Source organism: Brachyhypopomus gauderio, chromosome 13 (assembly GCF_052324685.1).
Source record: "Brachyhypopomus gauderio isolate BG-103 chromosome 13, BGAUD_0.2, whole genome shotgun sequence".
Classification (NCBI taxonomy): Eukaryota; Metazoa; Chordata; class Actinopteri; order Gymnotiformes; family Hypopomidae; genus Brachyhypopomus; species Brachyhypopomus gauderio.
The window spans coordinates 2970404-2990269 of NC_135223.1; the positions used below are offsets into that span (position 1 = coordinate 2970404).

Consider the following 19866-nt stretch of genomic DNA (forward strand, 5'->3'; position numbering starts at 1 on the left):
AACCTTTAGCATTTGCCATTCCATTTCACCTTTTATTTGAACTTTGAACTCCATCTTGTCGCCGGCCGTCTGACACATGTAAGTGCCGCTTTCCTTTGCTTCACAAGACTTAATGAGGAGGACCCGAGAGAGACCATCTGCCTTCATCTCACACCCGTCTCCTTCTTTAAGCTGGACTCCGTCCTTGAACCAGCTAACACCAGCATGTTCAGATGTCACTTCAGCAGTCAGACGAATATTCTCACTCTCTTGCACCACAACAGACTCCTTCATTCCTGGTTTCCTCTGGAATTTAGCAGAAATGTCTACAGAAGGGAATATATAGGAATAACATTGTGATGCATTAATGTGATCGCTCATGAAAAAGTGAAAAGTTAAAAGAGACAAAACACAAAACACAACCAGTAAACTTGCCTGCCACCTGAACCTTAAAGGCCATCTTCTCAGTCCCCACTTCACAGGTGTACTCTCCAGAGTCCTTCTTCTCCACACTGTCCAACACCAGCTGGCGAACTTTGCCCTTTGCCTCCATGTGGACAGTCTTAGTGCAGCTGAGCTGCTTGCCATCTTTAAACCATTTCACCTCAGTCTTGGAGTCAGACACTTCACAGCTCAGTGTGGCCTTCTGAGAGACAGATACTTTCACCTCCTTCTGATAGGAGTCCTTGTTGGTGAAGGTGGCCTGGCGTTCTAAACAACATTATGAATCAGGTATCACCACTGAGTTGGTATTTGTACAAACTGCATTCACTTTCTAGAAACATGCACTGAGTAATACTGCACAAACTTAAAAGATGTTATCCAAAACTCTTAAAAGAGAGCAACTGTTAAGCATTGGCTACACCAGGGGTGCCAATGCACAAGTTTTCAGCTTGCGAGCTACTTATAAGATGACCAAGTCAGAAAGATCTATCTTTTCAAGATCGCCTGGAGTGAGATTTGAACCTGGAAGGGGTGGCGAGTGTAAATTGTTGGGGGGGGGGGGGGGAGGCGGGATGGCGAACGTAAATTGTTGACGGGGGGTGGCGAACGTAAATTGTTACCGGGGCGGTGTATGTGTGTCGATCGTTGCAACCGTCAGTGCAGATGGACGATAGCCTGTCATTCATCCACTACTTTTTAATGTCATGCAATCTACCCACATTCCTTTGCGATCGACTGACACTTCCTTTGCGATCGAACGGTCGATCGCGATCGACGTAATGGGCACCCCTGGGCTACACCATCAGTTTTTCAGACATTATACAGGGTATAGAATTTCATTTAATGATGTTGAAATTATTGTTTTGTACCATGGTGACTTTCAAAGACCAACTTAAATGCTACAAACAAAATAGGCATTAAACCTCTTCATACCTGCCACCTGAACCTTAAAGGCCATCTTCTCAGTCCCCACTTCACAGGTGTACTCTCCAGAGTCCTTCTTCTCCACACTGTCCAACACCAGCTGGTGAACTTTGCCCTTTGCCTCCATGTGGACAGTCTTAGTGGAGCTGAGCTGCTTGCCATCTTTAAACCATTTCACCTCAGTCTTGGAGTCAGACACTTCACAGCTCAGTGTGGCCTTCTGAGAGACAGATACGTTCACCTCCTTCTGATAGGAGTCCTTGTTGGTGAAGGCTGCTTGGGTTTCTGTTGGGGCTGAAGTAACATGTAAATAAGGTTGCAAGAGGCAAATTATCTAAGAAACTGTTGTAAAATGTAGGCATTATTATTGACTGTGACCTCTCATTTCAAACTATTATATGTAATGTTACTAAAACTGTACTTTAATATCCATGTAATACTGATAAACTGAGACAGATACTTTCCCCATCAGATGCAGAGAAATTGGGTCCTGCATGTATTTAATCAAGATTAGACTGATGTAATGGTTTTCTAACTGTATTCTCTAAAAGGTTATTACATAAACTCCAACCTGTACAGAATACAGCTTAGAAGAGTCCTGTTTTTTCAGCTCTGCACATTTCAAATTGACTTTAAAATCCGATTGATTATATATAAAGTATTAACTTGTCAGAGTATCTGACTGAACTCACTGCATACTACAACACTCCTTGCCTACGTCTTCATGTGTTCATGCCAGAGCCGGAGTGGCTAATCGGGAGATTCGGGAGGATTCCCGATGGGCCGGCTCATGTCTATCTCTAGTTTGGGCCGATTGGGAGGGGAAACCATTTTGGGCCGGATTTGGGCATGAAACTCCCGGGCTGAAAAAGGAGCCCACTCTGGCCCTGGTTCATGCAATGAGACTCTCAGAGAGTTTCAGGACTTCCTTCTTGGCACTCGCACAGATAAATCTGGCAGGGCTGTATGCTGACCACTGGCATGTCTACTGAATATGTACTGAATATGTACTGAATAAGTTACATTTTATTTAAATGAACATGAATTTAATTCAAAGTAAATGTCAATAAATAAAAAAGATATAATTACCAACAAATACTAAATACCAATGATAATTAATGAATTAAATAAAAATACGGTACTTATTAAAACAATTACAAACTAGGAATGAGAGATCTTAAAAACAAAGATATTCTATGGACTTTTGAAATAGTTACATACCTGGAAGACCTGCCACCTGAACCTTAAAGGCCATCTTCTCAGTCCCCACTTCACAGGTGTACTCTCCAGAGTCCTTCTTCTCCACACTGTCCAACACCAGCTGGCGAACTTTGCCCTTTGCCTCCATGTGGACAGTCTTAGTGGAGCTGAGCTGCTTGCCATCTTTAAACCATTTCACCTCAGTCTTGGAGTCAGACACTTCACAGCTCAGTGTGGCCTTCTGAGAGACAGATACTTTCACCTCCTTCTGATAGGAATCCTTGTTGGTGAAGGTGGCCTGGCGTTCTAAACAGAAAATTACAAATCAGGTATCACCACTGAGTTGTTATTTGTTCAAACTTCATTCACTTTGTAGAAACATGTACACAGAGAAATACTGAACAAATTTAAAAGATGTTATCCAAAACTTAAAAGAAAGCTACTGTGAAGTAGAAAATCACACAGAAAAACATGTTCTTAAGGATTCAATTCAATTTACAATTCAAAGGGACCAAGACACATTTTGACACTGATCACAGACATTTATGTACAACCTCAAACACATGTTATTCGCAAACAATGTCATACACAAGCATAGGCCATTAACTGCATTATCTACACCATCAGTTTTTCAGACATCATATAGAGCAGTGGATCCCAAACTTTTCTGGTATGCCCCCCTTTTGTAGATGATAATATTTTCAGCTCCCCCATCCATCTTTTGCTAGCAGTGCTCAAACGTGCATTGCTGATTTGTCTTGTTGCAATCCAACCCACCCCTGCAATAGCTCCACAACCCCCACTTTAGGAACCACTGATACAGGGTCAAGCATTTCATATAATGATGCTGAAATTAAAATTATTGTTGTGTTCTATGGTGACTTTCAAAGTCCAACTTAAATGCTACAAACAAAATAGGCATTAAACCTCTTCATACCTGCCACCTGAACCTTAAAGGCCATCTTCTCAGTCCCCACATCACAGGTGTACTCTCCAGAGTCCTTCTTCTCCACACTGTCCAACACCAGCTGGCGAACTTTGCCCTTTGCCTCCATGTGGACAGTCTTAGTGGAGCTGAGCTGCTTGCCATCTTTAAACCATTTCACCTCAGTCTTGGAGTCAGACACTTCACAGCTCAGTGTGGCCTTCTGAGAGACAGATACGTTCACCTCCTTCTGATAGGAGTCCTTGTTGGTGAAGGCTGCTTGGGTTTCTGTTGGGGGCATATTCCAGACACATAGGGCACTTTAGGAAACAGCTCTAAACAAATAGTGATTTCTAAAAAGAATTATTAATAGGTCTTAACAAAACAGAAGTTTACTATAATACATAGACATGTTTATTCTGAATCAGGGATAAATGTGTGCAGTTACACTGGCAGCAAATGGCATTTGTTTATGTCTAAGCCCCTAAGACATAATCAAATACCTTTTGCTGCCATTTGTCCGGACAAAGAGAACGGCCAACAACTTTTAAATTGTTCCATGTGTGGAAACCATCATTAATCTAATGTTCTATTGGGTCACCATAACTGTTTAACATTTAATGAACAGCTAAAGCCTATACACAAAACACAACCGGTAAACTTGCCTGCCACCTGAACCTTAAAGGCCATCTTCTCAGTCCCCACTTCACAGGTGTACTCTCCAGAGTCCTTCTTCTCCACACTGTCCAACACCAGCTGGCGAACTTTGCCCTTTGCCTCCATGTGGACAGTCTTAGTGGAGCTGAGCTGCTTGCCATCTTTAAACCATTTCACCTCAGTCTTGGAGTCAGACACTTCACAGCTCAGTGTGGCCTTCTGAGAGACAGATACTTTCACCTCCTTCTGATAGGAGTCCTTGTTGGTGAAGGCTGCTTGAGTTTCTAATGGGAACATGTGCATTTCTAAATACAGTTGTGATCAAATTTATTCAACCCCCAATGCTGCGAAGGGTTTTATGGAATTCAGTGCACATTTGTAATTGTGTTCATAATGAAATCTTACAAGGACTTGTTAAAGAACTAAATGCAACTAAGATAGCATCAATTTTTTTTGTCATAAAGTATTAAATGGCCTTTTTGTGATTTCTTCATTGACACAATTATTCAACTCCTTTACGACTACTACTCCTAAGAACAGAGGTTCATTCCAGTGTTTTCCATCAGGTATTGAAAACATCTGTGGATGTCAACGAGCAGCAATCAAGCATGATAAGCACCAATTAGGCAGATTTAAAAGGACTGTGATACTCAGCTCCTTCTAGACATCTACTGGTGTGTTTCCAAGCATGGTGAAGGCAAGAGAATGGTCCCAGAAGACAAGAGAAGAGGTTATTGCTCTTCACAAGAATGGCAATGGATATAAAAAGATTGCGAAGTTGTTAAATATTCCAAGAGACACTATCGGAAGTATCATTCGCAAGTTCAAGTTAAAGGCCACAGTGGAAACGTTACCTGGTCGTGGCAGAAAGAAGATCCTGACCGCGACTGCTGTGCGCTACCTGAAGCGTAATGTGGAGAAAAATCCCCGCGTGACTGCTAAGGAACTGAAAAAAGACCTGTCAGATGTGGGCACTGAAGTTTCAGCTCAGACAATAAGGCGCGCACTGCATAACGAAGACCTCCATGCCAGAACGCCCAGATGCACCCCCTTGCTGACTCCAAAGAACAAGAAAAGTCGACTGCAGTATGCCAAAAGTCATGTGGACAAGCCACAAAGGTTTTGGAACAGTGTACTGTGGTCAGATGAAACTAAATTAGAACTGTTTGGGACAATGGACCAGCGCTATGTTTGGAGAAGGAAGAACCAGGCTTATGAACAAAAGAACACCTTGCCTACTGTGAAGCATGGCGGGGGGTCAATTATGCTTTGGGGCTGTTTTGCTTCTAATGGTACAGGAAAGCTTCAACGTGTGCAGGGTACCATGAATTCCCTTCAGTACCAGGAGATCTTGGAGGAAAATGTGATGGAGTCAGTCACAAACCTGCGGCTTGGGAGACGTTGGACCTTCCAACAGGACAATGATCCGAAGCACACATCCAAGTCCACTAGAGCATGGTTGAACATGAAAGGCTGGGACATTCTAGAGTGGCCATCGCAATCACCAGACTTAAATCCAATTGAGAACCTCTGGTGGGACCTAAAGAAGGCAGTTACAGTGCGCAAGCCTAAGAATGTGACTGAACTGGAGGCTTTTGCCCATGAAGAATGGGCTAAGATACCCATAGGTCGCTGCAAGACACTTGTGTCAAGCTATGCTTCACGCTTGAAAGCTGTCATAACTGGAAAAGGATGTTGTACTAAGTACTAAAAAATAATGTCACTAGGGGGTTGAATAAAACTGATAATGATGTGAGCACAGTAAAGACATTTGTGGTTATTCCATCATAAATATTATGTTATGTTTGTCTAATTTATAAGTGCCTCTTTGATATAATTGTAAATAAGATGACTGAAATGATCAAAATCAATGTCAAACTGGCCAAAACACTTTATTTCAGTGGGGGTTGAATAAATTTGATCACAACTGTATACATTTACACACTTTACACAACCCTTTTGTCAAGCTCCTAACTAGCTGTTTTCAACATGAAGCTTGCAATGTCTGGCCCCCTTTTTAATGAACTACATTTGGGGTTACTGACAGTTTCTATTACAAAAGAAGAATCAGCAACACTGACAGTGTGTTCTATTAACATAACTGCATTTCTGAATAAACTCAATGGTCATCAGATTCAATTGTGGAAAAGAATGATGTTAATGAACATCTCTACAAAATACTTTGATATCATCTGGTTCATTTTTAATGTTAATATTAGAGTTCTAAATTACATGGGTTAAAGTAAGATAACATAATTTAAACAAATACAGACAAAAAGTGAGTAAACACAAACATGCATGAAACTTATTAAAAGGTATTTAAAATGCTTGTATGATACTAAACTAGGGTGTTGCATTGAATGTTCAATACATTTTAAATATGAAAAATCATTGCTAAAAAAAAAAACAACCATACTGGCTCATCAGTCCTGATATCAGTTTGAATTTGTCCTAGTATTCCGATGATTAACATCTTGCCATCACAGACTGGCACGTTCCTACACTACGCAAACAGCTAAACATAAAGGTACAAATGAGCAAATTGAAGTGATCAAACTCTACACGTATAACTTACAGATGAAGCTACCAATGCAAATAGCTCTGAGGTTCAGGTACCAGACAAGCACAGATTTCTTATGTTTCCAATAAAGATCAAACTGAATCTCCAGGCTTAGCAACATACGTCACGCCCCATAAATGGTGAAAAACTGCATACACTTCTGTACAAAATAACTTTCCAGCCAAGAACTGACTAGCTTTGAGTTCCCATGTTGTCATTATCTTGGTTACCTGTTCTACTGTAAGCTATTGTAGCCAGGTGGACTAGTGTGCTTATATGTTACTAATGGGACGGCTCTGTGTTGTTGGCCGTCTAAATTTCTGTTGGGTTACTGTCCCTTTAAGAAACCGGACTTGCACGCATGCGTGAAGTTGCACCCGCGTGATTTCAGTTGATTGCTCATTTAGAGCACATTTTGGAAGAGAACGAACATAACGGATAAATCGGCTGTAATCCTGAGGTAAATGTTTTATTTTATTTGCATGGGAGATGTAATATCCACACACATCCACACACAAATGTTTTCTACCAGTAAATTGGGTTAAGATATTTGGATATTACCATGGTTGACAGATGGATTGCACACATGGCATGTTTAAGCTAATTGTAATTTCCTTTAAAAATGTGTTTGTACTCCTGTCGGGTTTCAGTGTGATGTGAAGTAATTAATGCATAACTTTTATTTAAACAGCTGTAGACTTTTTGTGTGGATGCCATACTGTGCAGGTCAAGTCTTTACCTGAGATGTAAGTGTTTTGTTTTATTTTGTATTACCTAGTGGGTTGATATTGGTTACTCAATATTGTTAATGATGACATGTGTTTTTATTTACTTTGCCTGTTTTTGTTTGTTCTACAGTAGACCCACTGCCGTATTCTTTTAGGGAAAAAAAGGGGAGAGAAAAGAATAAGCGTTGTTTTATCTCGTACTAAACAACGAGCAAAATAAAAGAACCCCTATTAATGTGTGTCCTGTGTGGTACGTTTCCCATAGGCTACACTATGATACATCTGGAATTAACTGGTGAATCCACAAGATGCAGTCTTGGTGTCATTGGGATGCCCTAATATGTGGGAGAGCATGCGATCTACAAAATCAAATTTAATATATTATATATATATAATATATATAATATAATATATATTTAATATAATAATTTTCACTCCATCTTTTACCCTTTTTCTCCTTGCTTTCACTCGCTAGCTAGGTTGCTCAGACCTAATGTTAGTAAGACAGTGGAAATTCAGTGCGTGGGAGAGGAATCAGCTTTCTTAAACAGTATAGAGATTAAAGTTTACATAAGCTTTACACAACGTTGCCTTAGGCCAAAAGACGCATGTTCAGGAGGAACAGCCCTTAAAAACTATAATAATACATTTTATTTATATAGCGCTTTCCACAGTGCTCAAAGACGCTTAGAAGAAGGACACTATAGAAGAAGGAATGTGCACTGAAGTGTGAAAAACCCTTAGCCATTACTATGTACTTTGAAGCTGTATTCATAGGTCATATATTTACATTGTGTGTCTAGAAGAGCACAATTAACCTTATTAGAAAGAAAACATAGATTTAGGTTTTTCTGGTCCACTTACAGGTTATGGTGGGGCAGACATAAAAATTACATGATAAAGTTAAACTTAAACAAACTGCAGTTTATGTGGAAATATTTCATACCTGCCACCTGAACCTTAAAGGCCATCTTCTCAGTCCCCACTTCACAGGTGTACTCTCCAGAGTCCTTCTTCTCCACACTGTCCAACACCAGCTGGCGAACTTTGCCCTTTGCCTCCATGTGGACAGTCTTAGTGGAGCTGAGCTGCTTGCCATCTTTAAACCATTTCACCTCAGTCTTGGAGTCAGACACTTCACAGCTCAGTGTGGCCTTCTGAGAGACAGATACGTTCACCAACTTCTGATAGGAGTCCTTGTTGGTGAAGGCAGCTTGGGTTTCTGTTGGGGGGACAGTACAAGCACATTAGACAGTTTCAGAAATAGCTCCAAATAAATTAAGAATTCTATGAGGAATGATTAAGAGGAATTAACATATAATGCATAGACATGTTGATTCTGTATGAGGAAAAAATGCAAGCATTGTTGCATTGGTAGCAAATGGCATTTGTTTATATCTAAAGGGTGGGTGTCGGGACAGAAAGAATATCCAACAACTTATGAAATTGTTCCTTATGTGGGAGTCATCATCAGTCTAATGTTCTATTGGGTCACCATAACTGTTTAACATTTAATGAGCAGCTAAAGTCAATACACAAAACATAACCAGTAAACTTGCCTGCCACCTGAACCTTAAAGGCCATCTTCTCAGTCCCCACTTCACAGGTGTACTCTCCAGAGTCCTTCTTCTCTACACTGTCCAACACCAGCTGGCGAACTTTGCCCTTTGCCTCCATATGGACAGTCTTAGTGCAGCTGAGCTGCTTGCCATCTTTAAACCATTTCACCTCAGTCTTGGAGTCAGACACTTCACAGCTCAGTGTGGCCTTCTGAGAGACAGATACGTTCACCTCCTTCTGATAGGAATCCTTGTTGGTGAAGGCTGCTTGGGTTTCTGGAGAAAAAATTATAAAATTATCTATAGGCACAGACAACATACATTTGGTGTGAGGCAATGAAGAGCGCATACAGTTTCTAAACTAATATACATACACACGATAGAACATTTACTGGATATTTATGTTCTGGTGGTGTTGGAAAATGTTAAATAATAATCTTTTGAAGACAAAATGAGACATTTTAAGACAAAACGTATAAAAAACACTCTGACCAGCAAAACTGTGGTCTTTATGCACTTATATCACCCTATCTGCACCGTTCACTGTATGTTCATTGTTAATTTGTCAGCCTTAGTACTAATCCACACTGGGGTCTGCAGTGTTTTTGACATGTCAGATTAGTTTCCATTCATTTGTGTTTTTATTTTCAGACTAATTAGCACTAGTTTTACCTTTTATTTTGACCTGGAATGTGATCTTGTCCTCTGTCGTCTCACATGAATAGTGTCCCTCGTCGCTCTGCTTGGCTCCTTTGATAACCATCTTTCTCTGCGTCCCCTGGGACACGAGGGTTGTTCGCCTGTCCTCTGCAATCTCTCTGTGCTCTTTCTTCCACACAACAGTGCTTCTGGGGGATGTCACCTCACAGCTAAGCACCACATCACCCATCACAGGAGAAACCTCCTGGGGTTGACTCCTGGGCTTGTTCACAAACTTAGCTGGCTCCTCTGTCACAGGAAAAAGGGGAACGTTAACAAACAAGCAAGGCAAAAATGTAATTTGCCATTAAATTCCCGTGAGATTATTTGAAAAAGAGGTTTGTGGGATATATCTCATTGAAAAAGTACACTAGGCTGTAGGCTACATTATGTTATTTAAAAAAAAAACATAAATTAAAAACATTTCAATCAGAGCAATGCTGATAGATCAGTTAATCAAACATACAGTTGTGATCAAATTTATTCAACCCCCAATGCTGCGAAGGGTTTTATGGAATTCAGTGCACATTTGTAATTGTGTTCATAATGAAATCTTACAAGGACTTGTTAAAGAACTAAATGCAACTAAGATAGCATCAATTTTTTTTGTCATAAAGTATTAAATGGCCTTTTTGTGATTTCTTCATTGACACAATTATTCAACCCCTTTACGACTACCACTCCTAAGAACAGAGGTTCATTCCAGTGTTTTCCATCAGGTATTGAAAACATCTGTGGATGTCAACGAGCAGCAATCAAGCATGATAAGCACCAATTAGGCAGATTTAAAAGGACTGTGATACTCAGCTCCTTCTAGACATCTACTGGTGTGTTTCCAAGCATGGTGAAGGCAAGAGAATGGTCCCAGAAGACAAGAGAAGAGGTTATTGCTCTTCACAAGAATGGCAATGGATATAAAAAGATTGCGAAGTTGTTAAATATTCCAAGAGACACTATCGGAAGTATCATTCGCAAGTTCAAGTTAAAGGGCACAGTGGAAACGTTACCTGGTCGTGGCAGAAAGAAGATCCTGACCGCGACTGCTGTGCGCTACCTGAAGCGTAATGTGGAGAAAAATCCCCGCGTGACTGCTAAGGAACTGAAAAAAGACCTGTCAGATGTGGGCACTGAAGTTTCAGCTCAGACAATAAGGCGCGCACTGCATAACGAAGACCTCCATGCCAGAACGCCCAGATGCACCCCCTTGCTGACTCCAAAGAACAAGAAAAGTCGACTGCAGTATGCCAAAAGTCATGTGGACAAGCCACAAAGGTTTTGGAACAGTGTACTGTGGTCAGATGAAACTAAATTAGAACTGTTTGGGACAATGGACCAGCGCTATGTTTGGAGAAGGAAAAACCAGGCTTATGAACAAAAGAACACCTTGCCTACTGTGAAGCATGGCGGGGGGTCAATTATGCTTTGGGGCTGTTTTGCTTCTAATGGTACAGGAAAGCTTCAACGTGTGCAGGGTACCATGAATTCCCTTCAGTACCAGGAGATCTTGGAGGAAAACGTGATGGAGTCAGTCACAAACCTGCGGCTTGGGAGACGTTGGACCTTCCAACAGGACAATGATCCGAAGCACACATCCAAGTCCACTAGAGCATGGTTGAACATGAAAGGCTGGAACATTCTAGAGTGGCCATCGCAATCACCAGACTTAAATCCAATTGAGAACCTCTGGTGGGACCTAAAGAAGGCGGTTGCAGTGCGCAAGCCTAAGAATGTGACTGAACTGGAGGCTTTTGCCCATGAAGAATGGGCTAAGATACCCATAGGTCGCTGCAAGACACTTGTGTCAAGCTATGCTTCACGCTTGAAAGCTGTCATAACTGGAAAAGGATGTTGTACTAAGTACTAAAAAATAATGTCACTAGGGGGTTGAATAAAACTGATAATGATGTGAGCACAGTAAAGACATTTGTGGTTATTCCATCATAAATATTATGTTATGTTTGTCTAATTTATAAGTGCCTCTTTGATATAATTGTAAATAAGATGACTGAAATGATCAAAATCAATGTCAAACTGGCCAAAACACTTTATTTCAGTGGGGGTTGAATAAATTTGATCACAACTGTAGAAGCAAGTGTTTAGTACTTAATAAATACATCTAAATATCAAATATGAACCGATGATTAACAGTGCTTGTATTTCTCAGACTGAAGTCTGATTAATGAGTATTCCATTTGAACCTGCATGTGAGTAATTTGGGTGTCTGTGTGTGAAAGCACTGACGCATATGTAATCCTTGAATGATTTCATGACATTTCCATGTACACTTATAATGTATTCCTGAAGCACACCACAACTACATGCCAACATTTCCTTGGAATTTCCATCTTGGGAAGTTCCATCTTAACGCCAACAGTCTAGAAGCTCATTCCACTTCCTGCCCTCAGACAGGTCAGTGCTGAATGCTGACGGACTACCTTTAATCCTAAAAGATCTTAAATTACCTTTGAGGGCAAGCTGGACGGACATCCTGTCGCCATCACACACGCACTCGTAAATCCCTGCGTCATCATTGGTCACGTTATGGATGGTCAGGATACGTTTGCGATCCACACTTGAAGCCTCGTATTTTTTGCCCATCCGCAGTTCCTCCCTGTTCTTCTGCCAGGAGACCTATAGTCCACAATGCATCTGTTACTTCTGAAAAGTCGTGAATTGGAAATGTTTACATTTTCACACTAAGCAAATGCAGGGGACGAAATCTGACTGAACTCATTGCATACTACAAAACTCCTCGCCTACGTCTTCATGTGTTCATGCAACAAGATTCTCAGAGAGTTTCAGGACTTCCTTCTTGGCCCTCGCACAGATAAATCTGACAGGGCTGTATGCTGACCACTGGCATGTCTACTGAATATGTACTGAATATGTACTGAATATGTACTGTTGATTTAAATGAACATGAATTTAATTCAAAGTAAATGCAGTTTCTGGATTACCTGCTCTGCCCTGTCCTCTCACTTCCAGAAAATTAGTCGTAAATCCCAGAGGCATAAACCACCTAACTTCCATTAGATGTCATAATTGGAAGAGATGTATTTTTGTTCCAATTTTTTTAACAATATATGAACAAATAATAATAATAGTAAACAAACAATAACATAAAACATTCTGTTTAGCTCAACTCTGAATTGAAGAAAAAGAATTTCATAATATAATAGATATATCACAGATATAAATACAAGTTCTGAATTTATGCAGGTCTATTATACAAGCTGTGTGCGCACAGTGAAGTCTAGCAAATAAATAACGGTTATGAGAATAAAGTTGAGGATAACGGTTATAAGAATAAAGGTGAGGATACTGGTTATGAGAATAAAGGTGAGGATAACGGTTATGAGAATAAAGGTGAGGATACTGGTTATGAGAATAAAGGTGAGGATAACGGTTATGAGAATAAAGGTGAGGATAACGGTTATGAGAATAAAGGTGAGGATACTGGTTATGAGAATAAAGGTGAGGATACTGGTTATGAGAATAAAGGTGAGGATAACGGTTATGAGAATAAAGGTGAGGATAACGGTTATGAGAATGAAGTTGAGGATAACGGTTATGAGAATAAAGGTGAGGATACTGGTTATGAGAATAACAGCTATAAGAATAATGGTATAGATATAATGTGACATCTGAAAGGTTTTACTTGATTGACCAGTTAATTGGTTGGCTGCTACTGGCCTATATTAATAGTGATAATCCTATAAATATGACAAAATACAGACTGTAGTAAGTATAAATGAGCTTCAATATGTGGTCTGTGTCCAAGGTTCACTGAACCTTTAAACATTTACAGCAAAATTAGTATCAAAATGACTACAGAGCAGCAAAATGGATAAAAACAACCAGAAATAATGTCTGCAGCAATTGTAGATGAAAATCCCCATTTAATTTTCTGACAGTAAGATTGGTGTATTATCCCAGTGTTCCCCCACTGGAACAAAACCGTTAATCTCAAACTGGCAACGCAAAGAGGTGGATCTTAGAGCTGATCCATATGACCAAAAAAATGATGCAACGTATATTTAGACAATGAAATTGCTGCATATTTCTCATTTTGTGGCATGCAGCCATTTCTTAACGAAAGGCTGTAGCTCAAACTCTCACCCGGACGCTGGCATCGGACACCTCGGTGTGCAGCTGAGCTGATGAATGGGCATCAAATGTGAACACCTCCGCGTTTGAAACTGTTTTGGTAAAATGAGCCGGAGCACCTAAGGAGGAAAGAATGAAATCATGATGAGGGTGTAAAGACTTGCACAAGTTCAGAGAATATAAAAAGAATTGCTGGTTATACACAGAACTTTTACGGTTACCCTGAAAACTGTTTAATGAACAAATAGCAACGCAGTTTAATGAACAGTGTCTCTGTTCTTGAAACGATCTAATCCTGTGGAATGGATAGTTATAAAGACAGAGAGCCTTGGGTCTGCTATGCCTGTACAGAAGTTGCCATCACCCTTTGACCTCAAGAGCCCCACCCACGCCGTGTTCTTACGTTTCACACTGAGAGTGCAGGAGCTCTCTGATCCTCCACCCACAAACTTGACCTGGGCGCCATCCAGTGCTGTGGTGACCTCCCGGATGACCAGTGTGTGGGTGGTTTTACTGCGAGTGATGAGATATTCTGCCCCACTCCGGATCAGCAGGCCATTTAGGGTCCAAATGCCAGAGCACATGGCAGACAGCTCCACGGTGAAAGTGGCTTCCTCACCAGAGAGGGCGCTGCAATTTACCAGGCCGGTCTTCACTGATGCCGTGGGTTCTGAGAAAAAACACATATGGATCACGGACAGAAGCCTTCATCTTCGTTTCATGCTCATGAAGTCGTACAGCCGACTCACCAAGGTAAAATGTTCCAGGAACCTCCAGATAGGCACTTTGACCAAAGTCGTTGACAGCTGAAATGCGGAACTGGTAGCTGCCTTCCTCGGTGACGTTGCTAACGGTGTATTCGCTACTAGACACAATTTCTGTGCCCGTGACCCTAACCCAGGTCTGGGCCCCCACCTTCCTCCTCTCCACAATGTAGCCGTTGATGGGCACCGGCCTCTCGCTGTCCGGCCGTGACCAGCGCAGGGTGATGGAGGCGTCGGTCTTGTTACATGTTGTTGGGTTCACGGGGGGGTCTGGGGGATGCTTTCTTGGTGCTGAGATGAAGAAAATAAAGACCCAAGTGATGTGGCCAAAGCTATAGAAACTGTAGGGATGCTGCCAGGACCACTGGCCTGCGTTTGCAATGGCATGCACAAACAAGAATATGAGTTTTCTGCATGCAAAAATAATCATTGTAGTGATTACAGTTCAAAAATCCACTTTGTTCTTGGTGTGATAATTTTCTGTTTCAAATAAACCACAAATGCGTACAGGGTGAAAATCCCAATGTTAGCAATAATTCTGATATTTAACTACTAATATTACTAATAGTCACTAATTAATAAAACAAATTAATTCACTATTTTCAGACCCATAACTCATCTGTCAAATGTGCAAACGTAAATCTAATCATGGTACGAACTGTGAGGAATGTCAGTGGATATGGGGCTCCTGACACTGTCTCACCAGTAACAGTAAACCGAGTGGAGGTCTTGCAGTCTCCGGCAACAAAGGCCACCTCGCCAGAGTCCTCCGCCGTGCAGTCATGGATGGTTAACGTGTACTGCTTGAGGGCGTGGCCAACGGTGATCCTGGAATCCGCCTTCAGCTTCTCTCCATTCCTGGTCCAATAAGCATCATCCACAGGGCACTCCAGCTCCACACAGAAGATCACGGTATCGCTTACGGGCACAACCGTCCTCCTCGGCAGCTTCTTGGTGATGTTGCCTGAAAGCGGAGGCAAACGCTGTGAACCTATAACACTTTTCCACTGTGAGAGGGGGACTGTTATGACTTAATTAAGGCGGGGGATGCAACAGATATTCCACAAGCACAAGAGGCTTCGTGAGGGTCATATGGAAGCAGAGATCCTTCCGGCGCCGTACCCAGAACTGTGAGCTCCGCCACGGTGCGGCTGCCCTCCTCCATCTCGCAGATGTAGACGGCGTCGTCGTTGGTGGTGACGTTGTGGATGGTGAGTCGCCTCAGCGTTCCCTGCTGGTCCATGTGGTACTTGGCGTTCTGCTGCAGACGCGTCTCCTCCATGAACCAGCTGGTCTGCATGGCCGGAGCGGGGACCTCGCAGTGCAGCATGGCCGACTCCTTCTCCTTCACCTCCACGTCCTGCAGTTTCCTTTTAAAAGGCACCTTGGGCTCTGGGGAACAAAACACGGTGTAAATATGCTGAAATAGGCCTTGATTCAAAAATTACTAAAATATCAAATATATTTAACAAATGTTTTAAAATGTGCTTTAATATACACAAAATGTGTGACAAACTCCTTCATAGAGCATGTTTATATGTAGTTGGTCAAACATATCAATTATAGAAAACATTTTGCATAAGGATATTAAAAATGATGAAACTGCATCTTATTTGTCAGCTGAAATCTCATGATTTTAGATGATTTCATCTTTACATTTAAGTTTAAGTCAAAATGTTCTTTACTCTGCTCTAATAAATCAAGGTTAAATTCCTTCCAGAAGTTTACAGAGCATTTGAAACTGTGATAGGAGCCATGTGGGTCGACCATCACACTACCCTGCTGGCATTTTCTTGAGGAGTGAGTTTCTGTGACCTTTACACAACATGCCCACTGCATCATAACAGAGCACAAGCAACCAAAGCTGGCAGCAGAGCTGTCATTAAAACACGAACGCACAACGTTTTGAGGCAAACCATTTCTGAGGCTTTACGTTGGCCTTCCTGATAGTTCTCAGTGACTGAAATATCAGTTTGATCATGAACACCCATGATGTTTACTGGGATAATCACACAAATACCATGCCCTGTCTGGAGCTCGTGAATACCTGTTCTAAATTACTGAGGTTGACTCAACACATGCAAAAAATAGCTGCAATGCGATTCCCTCCTGAAGAGCGATGCCAGTGTTCGGCCATGTTGGGACTCTGCTGGGACATGTACTTTAAAGGCTGCTGAGGAGAACCAGCTAAATGTTTAAGGTCCATTTCATAGTGACACAGCCAACGAGCCCCCAAAACAGACTTGCATTTCCAACAAATAGCATTTATAAGGAATATTTTGGAAGAAAAACAGATATATTCGTTCATGAGGTAAACAGTAAAATGTTTGTGGTCAGTATTGTAGGGTTTGCATTACAAAGCCATGGAGAACACGAATGGAAAAAAAACAAGATTCACACCAAGGTTCAGATTACGTTAAAGCAGAATGGATCAAATTTATAAATGCTGTTAATGAGAAGAAAACTAAAACAAAAATGGCACGAGTGTCCAAACAGGCTGCAAATATAATGATTTAACCTTTAAACTGTCATTTCTCTATGTAAAGTATGTTGTCAGCGTCCTAATTACTTAACGGTATCCTATATCCTATACTGGCTAAACACTGTAGAGAGTTCAGGATCTAACTATAAGTGTTTATAAGGGGAGCTGATGACAAATGACGAATGTCAGTTAAATGTCATTTCAACACTTAACACTCCACATAACACCTATTATGCAGACAGGTTACTCGTAAGGTTTTTAGCACGTCAATACCAAAAAAATATCTGTTACTTTTTCGATAACATTCTGATTGAAACTACTGCTCAAAACTAAAATGTATCTCTATCAATAGCTGTAAATGTCCTTTATAAACAAAATTCTTGAGATGTGTGAATTGGTATCGCCTACTTGACAACCCAGAAGTCCGGCCAGAATCGTCTGTCATTCATAAAAACATCTATGAGTAAAAATAGCACCGTTCCTGTTTTCAGAGATCATTAAACCAACGCCTACCACTGTGACAACACGTGAAAACACGAGAACACTCATTCTGAACCAGTCACAGGACATTTTAGATGTGTCATTTTCAATACATTCATGTTTTGTGCCTGTTCATTTGTATTACCATTATCATGCAGTCTTGACTATATATATATATAGTATATTCTTGCTTACTCTTGCTTAATCAGATTTTTTGAAACCTGCTCTTCCCTTTCCTGTAGTGCTCCACCGGATTAATCTGATCCTTCTGACTTTTCTCCAGAACCAAAAGATCATGTGGAAACTACTTCTTTGGGAGCAAGTATCCAGATTTTCTTTCATAACTCTATGCATCCTACCAGGTTTTCTGAGGTCTTTGGAAACAAGACTACCCTGCAACCCCACGCATCTACGGCCACTCCAGTGTGAACATCCGTGGAGTTTCTGCTTTATTACCCCTTTTCTCACACAAACTCACATTAAGTGTTTATTTTACATCATATTTAAAATGAACTTGGTCCAAAAACAAAGATACAACGATCTTCAGTGATCTCTAGGTCCAGGTATTTAGCGAGTCCCCTTTCTGCCGAGACATTCCGGCTACTTCAGCCTCTCAGTCCACCGCCTTGATGAGCATTTGAATGCAATGAAGCACTGTGGTTTTGTTTGGCCAGCAAACTGGGTTTGATACCGGCCACAAGCAGTTAGTGGCTCAACGCAAATTAGTTTCAATTTACAAACACCACGCTTTTGATACTGGAGTGTTACTGGTGTCAGACAGATACCCAGACTCTGGATTGATGATCTAAAAATATCTAAAAAGAATAATTATCTACACAGCAAAGTAAATGTAAAAACCTAAATGGCTCACCTTTCACAATCACCAGCACGGCACTGTAGGTTTGTCCGGCCATGTTGGAAGCATTGCAGGTGTACAGGCCGTTGTCGGTCTGCTTGCAGTATAGGACTTTGAGGATGAAATTCTCCGCCTGGTCCTCATACGTGATGTGTCTGCGGCCTTCGCTGATGTTGGCCCCGTCTTTCCTCCAGATGATCTGGGGTTTGGGGTGGCCGGTCACAAAGCAGCTGAGTTTGGCGTGCTTGCCCTCTGTCACCATGCACGTTCGGGTGAAGACGCCCTTCGGCAGCCTGCCGCCCAAAGCCGACGCTCGCTGCTCCTGACCGGAGACGAGCCCCGAAATGTTGAAGTCTTCCCCGGTCTTAGCGAGGGACGAGGAGGTCACGGAGGAGCCGTCCGCCAGGCGGTAGAAGGAGATGTCCTTGCTCATCTCCTCCTTGCGTTTTTGCATATGCGAGAGGAGGGAGGTGCTCTTGTCGACGCTGACCAGTCGCGCGTCCTGTGCGTCCACCGCCAGAACGGCCACAGACTGGGCGCGGCCCACGGAGTTCTGGACGCGGCAGGTGTAGGTGCCCGCGTCCATGTTCCTGACACTCTGAATGCGCAGGGAGCTGGTCTCGCTGTTTGACGTGATCTTGATTCGATTAGTCTCGCCTAGATATCGCCCATCCTTCTCCCACTCGAAGTGGGGCTCGGGATGGGCCGCCACGCGGCAAAAGAAGGTCACCTCGCCCCCCAGCCCGACGCGGGTGGAGACCGGCTTTGCCGTGAACACGGGGGCTCGGTCCACCGCCTTTGCCGGAAGGCCTACTTTTAGTGTCACCGCGGCATAAGCCTCTCCGACGGTATTCTTGGCCCTGCACAGATACTGCCCGCTGTCCTCTAGCGTCAGGTCGTAGATGGTGAGGCGATACGCGTCTCCGTCCGCCACCGTTTTGAAGCGCCCCCCTGTGGTGATATGGAGCTTCTCTTTCTCCCAGGTCACAGCAGGTACAGGGTCTCCCACGACTGTGCAGCTGAGGGTAGCATCCCGACCCACGCTGAGGGAGAAGGCTTTGGGTCGGGTCAGGAACCGAGGGGCCCCGCCGAAAGGATTCTGGTCCATCTCTGGCTCCTGAAGAGACAATCATTAAAAAACGATGTACATTTATACATTTATATTTACAACTATTATAAACAATAGTATTCACAATGTTTGAATGGATCTTCACAATTTGTAACATGGAAGAAATATAAAGCAAACCAGTGTGACCACAGTGTACCCACATATGTTGTACAGTGTACAATAGTACTTACCATCAAACTCCACACTGCTTTAATATCTGTTCAGATGGCAAGAACTAATAGTAAATAATGCTCATTTGTGTCAATTTCTGCTTTTGATCCTTAACAATCAGGTTAGGGTTTTCTTACTATTTGCCAGACATTCAGACATTGCAACATATGATTAAAATCTATTGGAAAATAATTTTAAATTTTTTGTGTTGGAATTAAGACTC

The 19866-nt window shown here is 42.0% G+C and overlaps 1 protein-coding gene across 1 annotated transcript in view; it reads right to left on the reverse strand.

Annotated features, from left to right (window-relative positions):
* obscnb (obscurin, cytoskeletal calmodulin and titin-interacting RhoGEF b) overlaps positions 1-19866 on the reverse strand; it is an 86130-nt gene that overhangs the window by 64396 nt on the left and 1868 nt on the right. The window contains exons 2-17 of the mRNA XM_076970281.1: positions 18380-19481; positions 15669-15938; positions 15250-15510; positions 14532-14837; positions 14186-14452; positions 13795-13901; positions 12138-12306; positions 9649-9924; positions 8977-9252; positions 8364-8639; positions 4138-4413; positions 3485-3760; positions 2569-2853; positions 1357-1641; positions 415-690; positions 30-305 (exon numbers count right to left, since the gene is read on the reverse strand). Of these exons, the coding sequence (XP_076826396.1) occupies positions 30-305; positions 415-690; positions 1357-1641; positions 2569-2853; positions 3485-3760; positions 4138-4413; positions 8364-8639; positions 8977-9252; positions 9649-9924; positions 12138-12306; positions 13795-13901; positions 14186-14452; positions 14532-14837; positions 15250-15510; positions 15669-15938; positions 18380-19472 (4975 nt within the window). The 5' untranslated portion in view covers positions 19473-19481. The remainder of the gene's footprint in view (positions 1-29; positions 306-414; positions 691-1356; positions 1642-2568; positions 2854-3484; positions 3761-4137; positions 4414-8363; positions 8640-8976; positions 9253-9648; positions 9925-12137; positions 12307-13794; positions 13902-14185; positions 14453-14531; positions 14838-15249; positions 15511-15668; positions 15939-18379; positions 19482-19866) is intronic.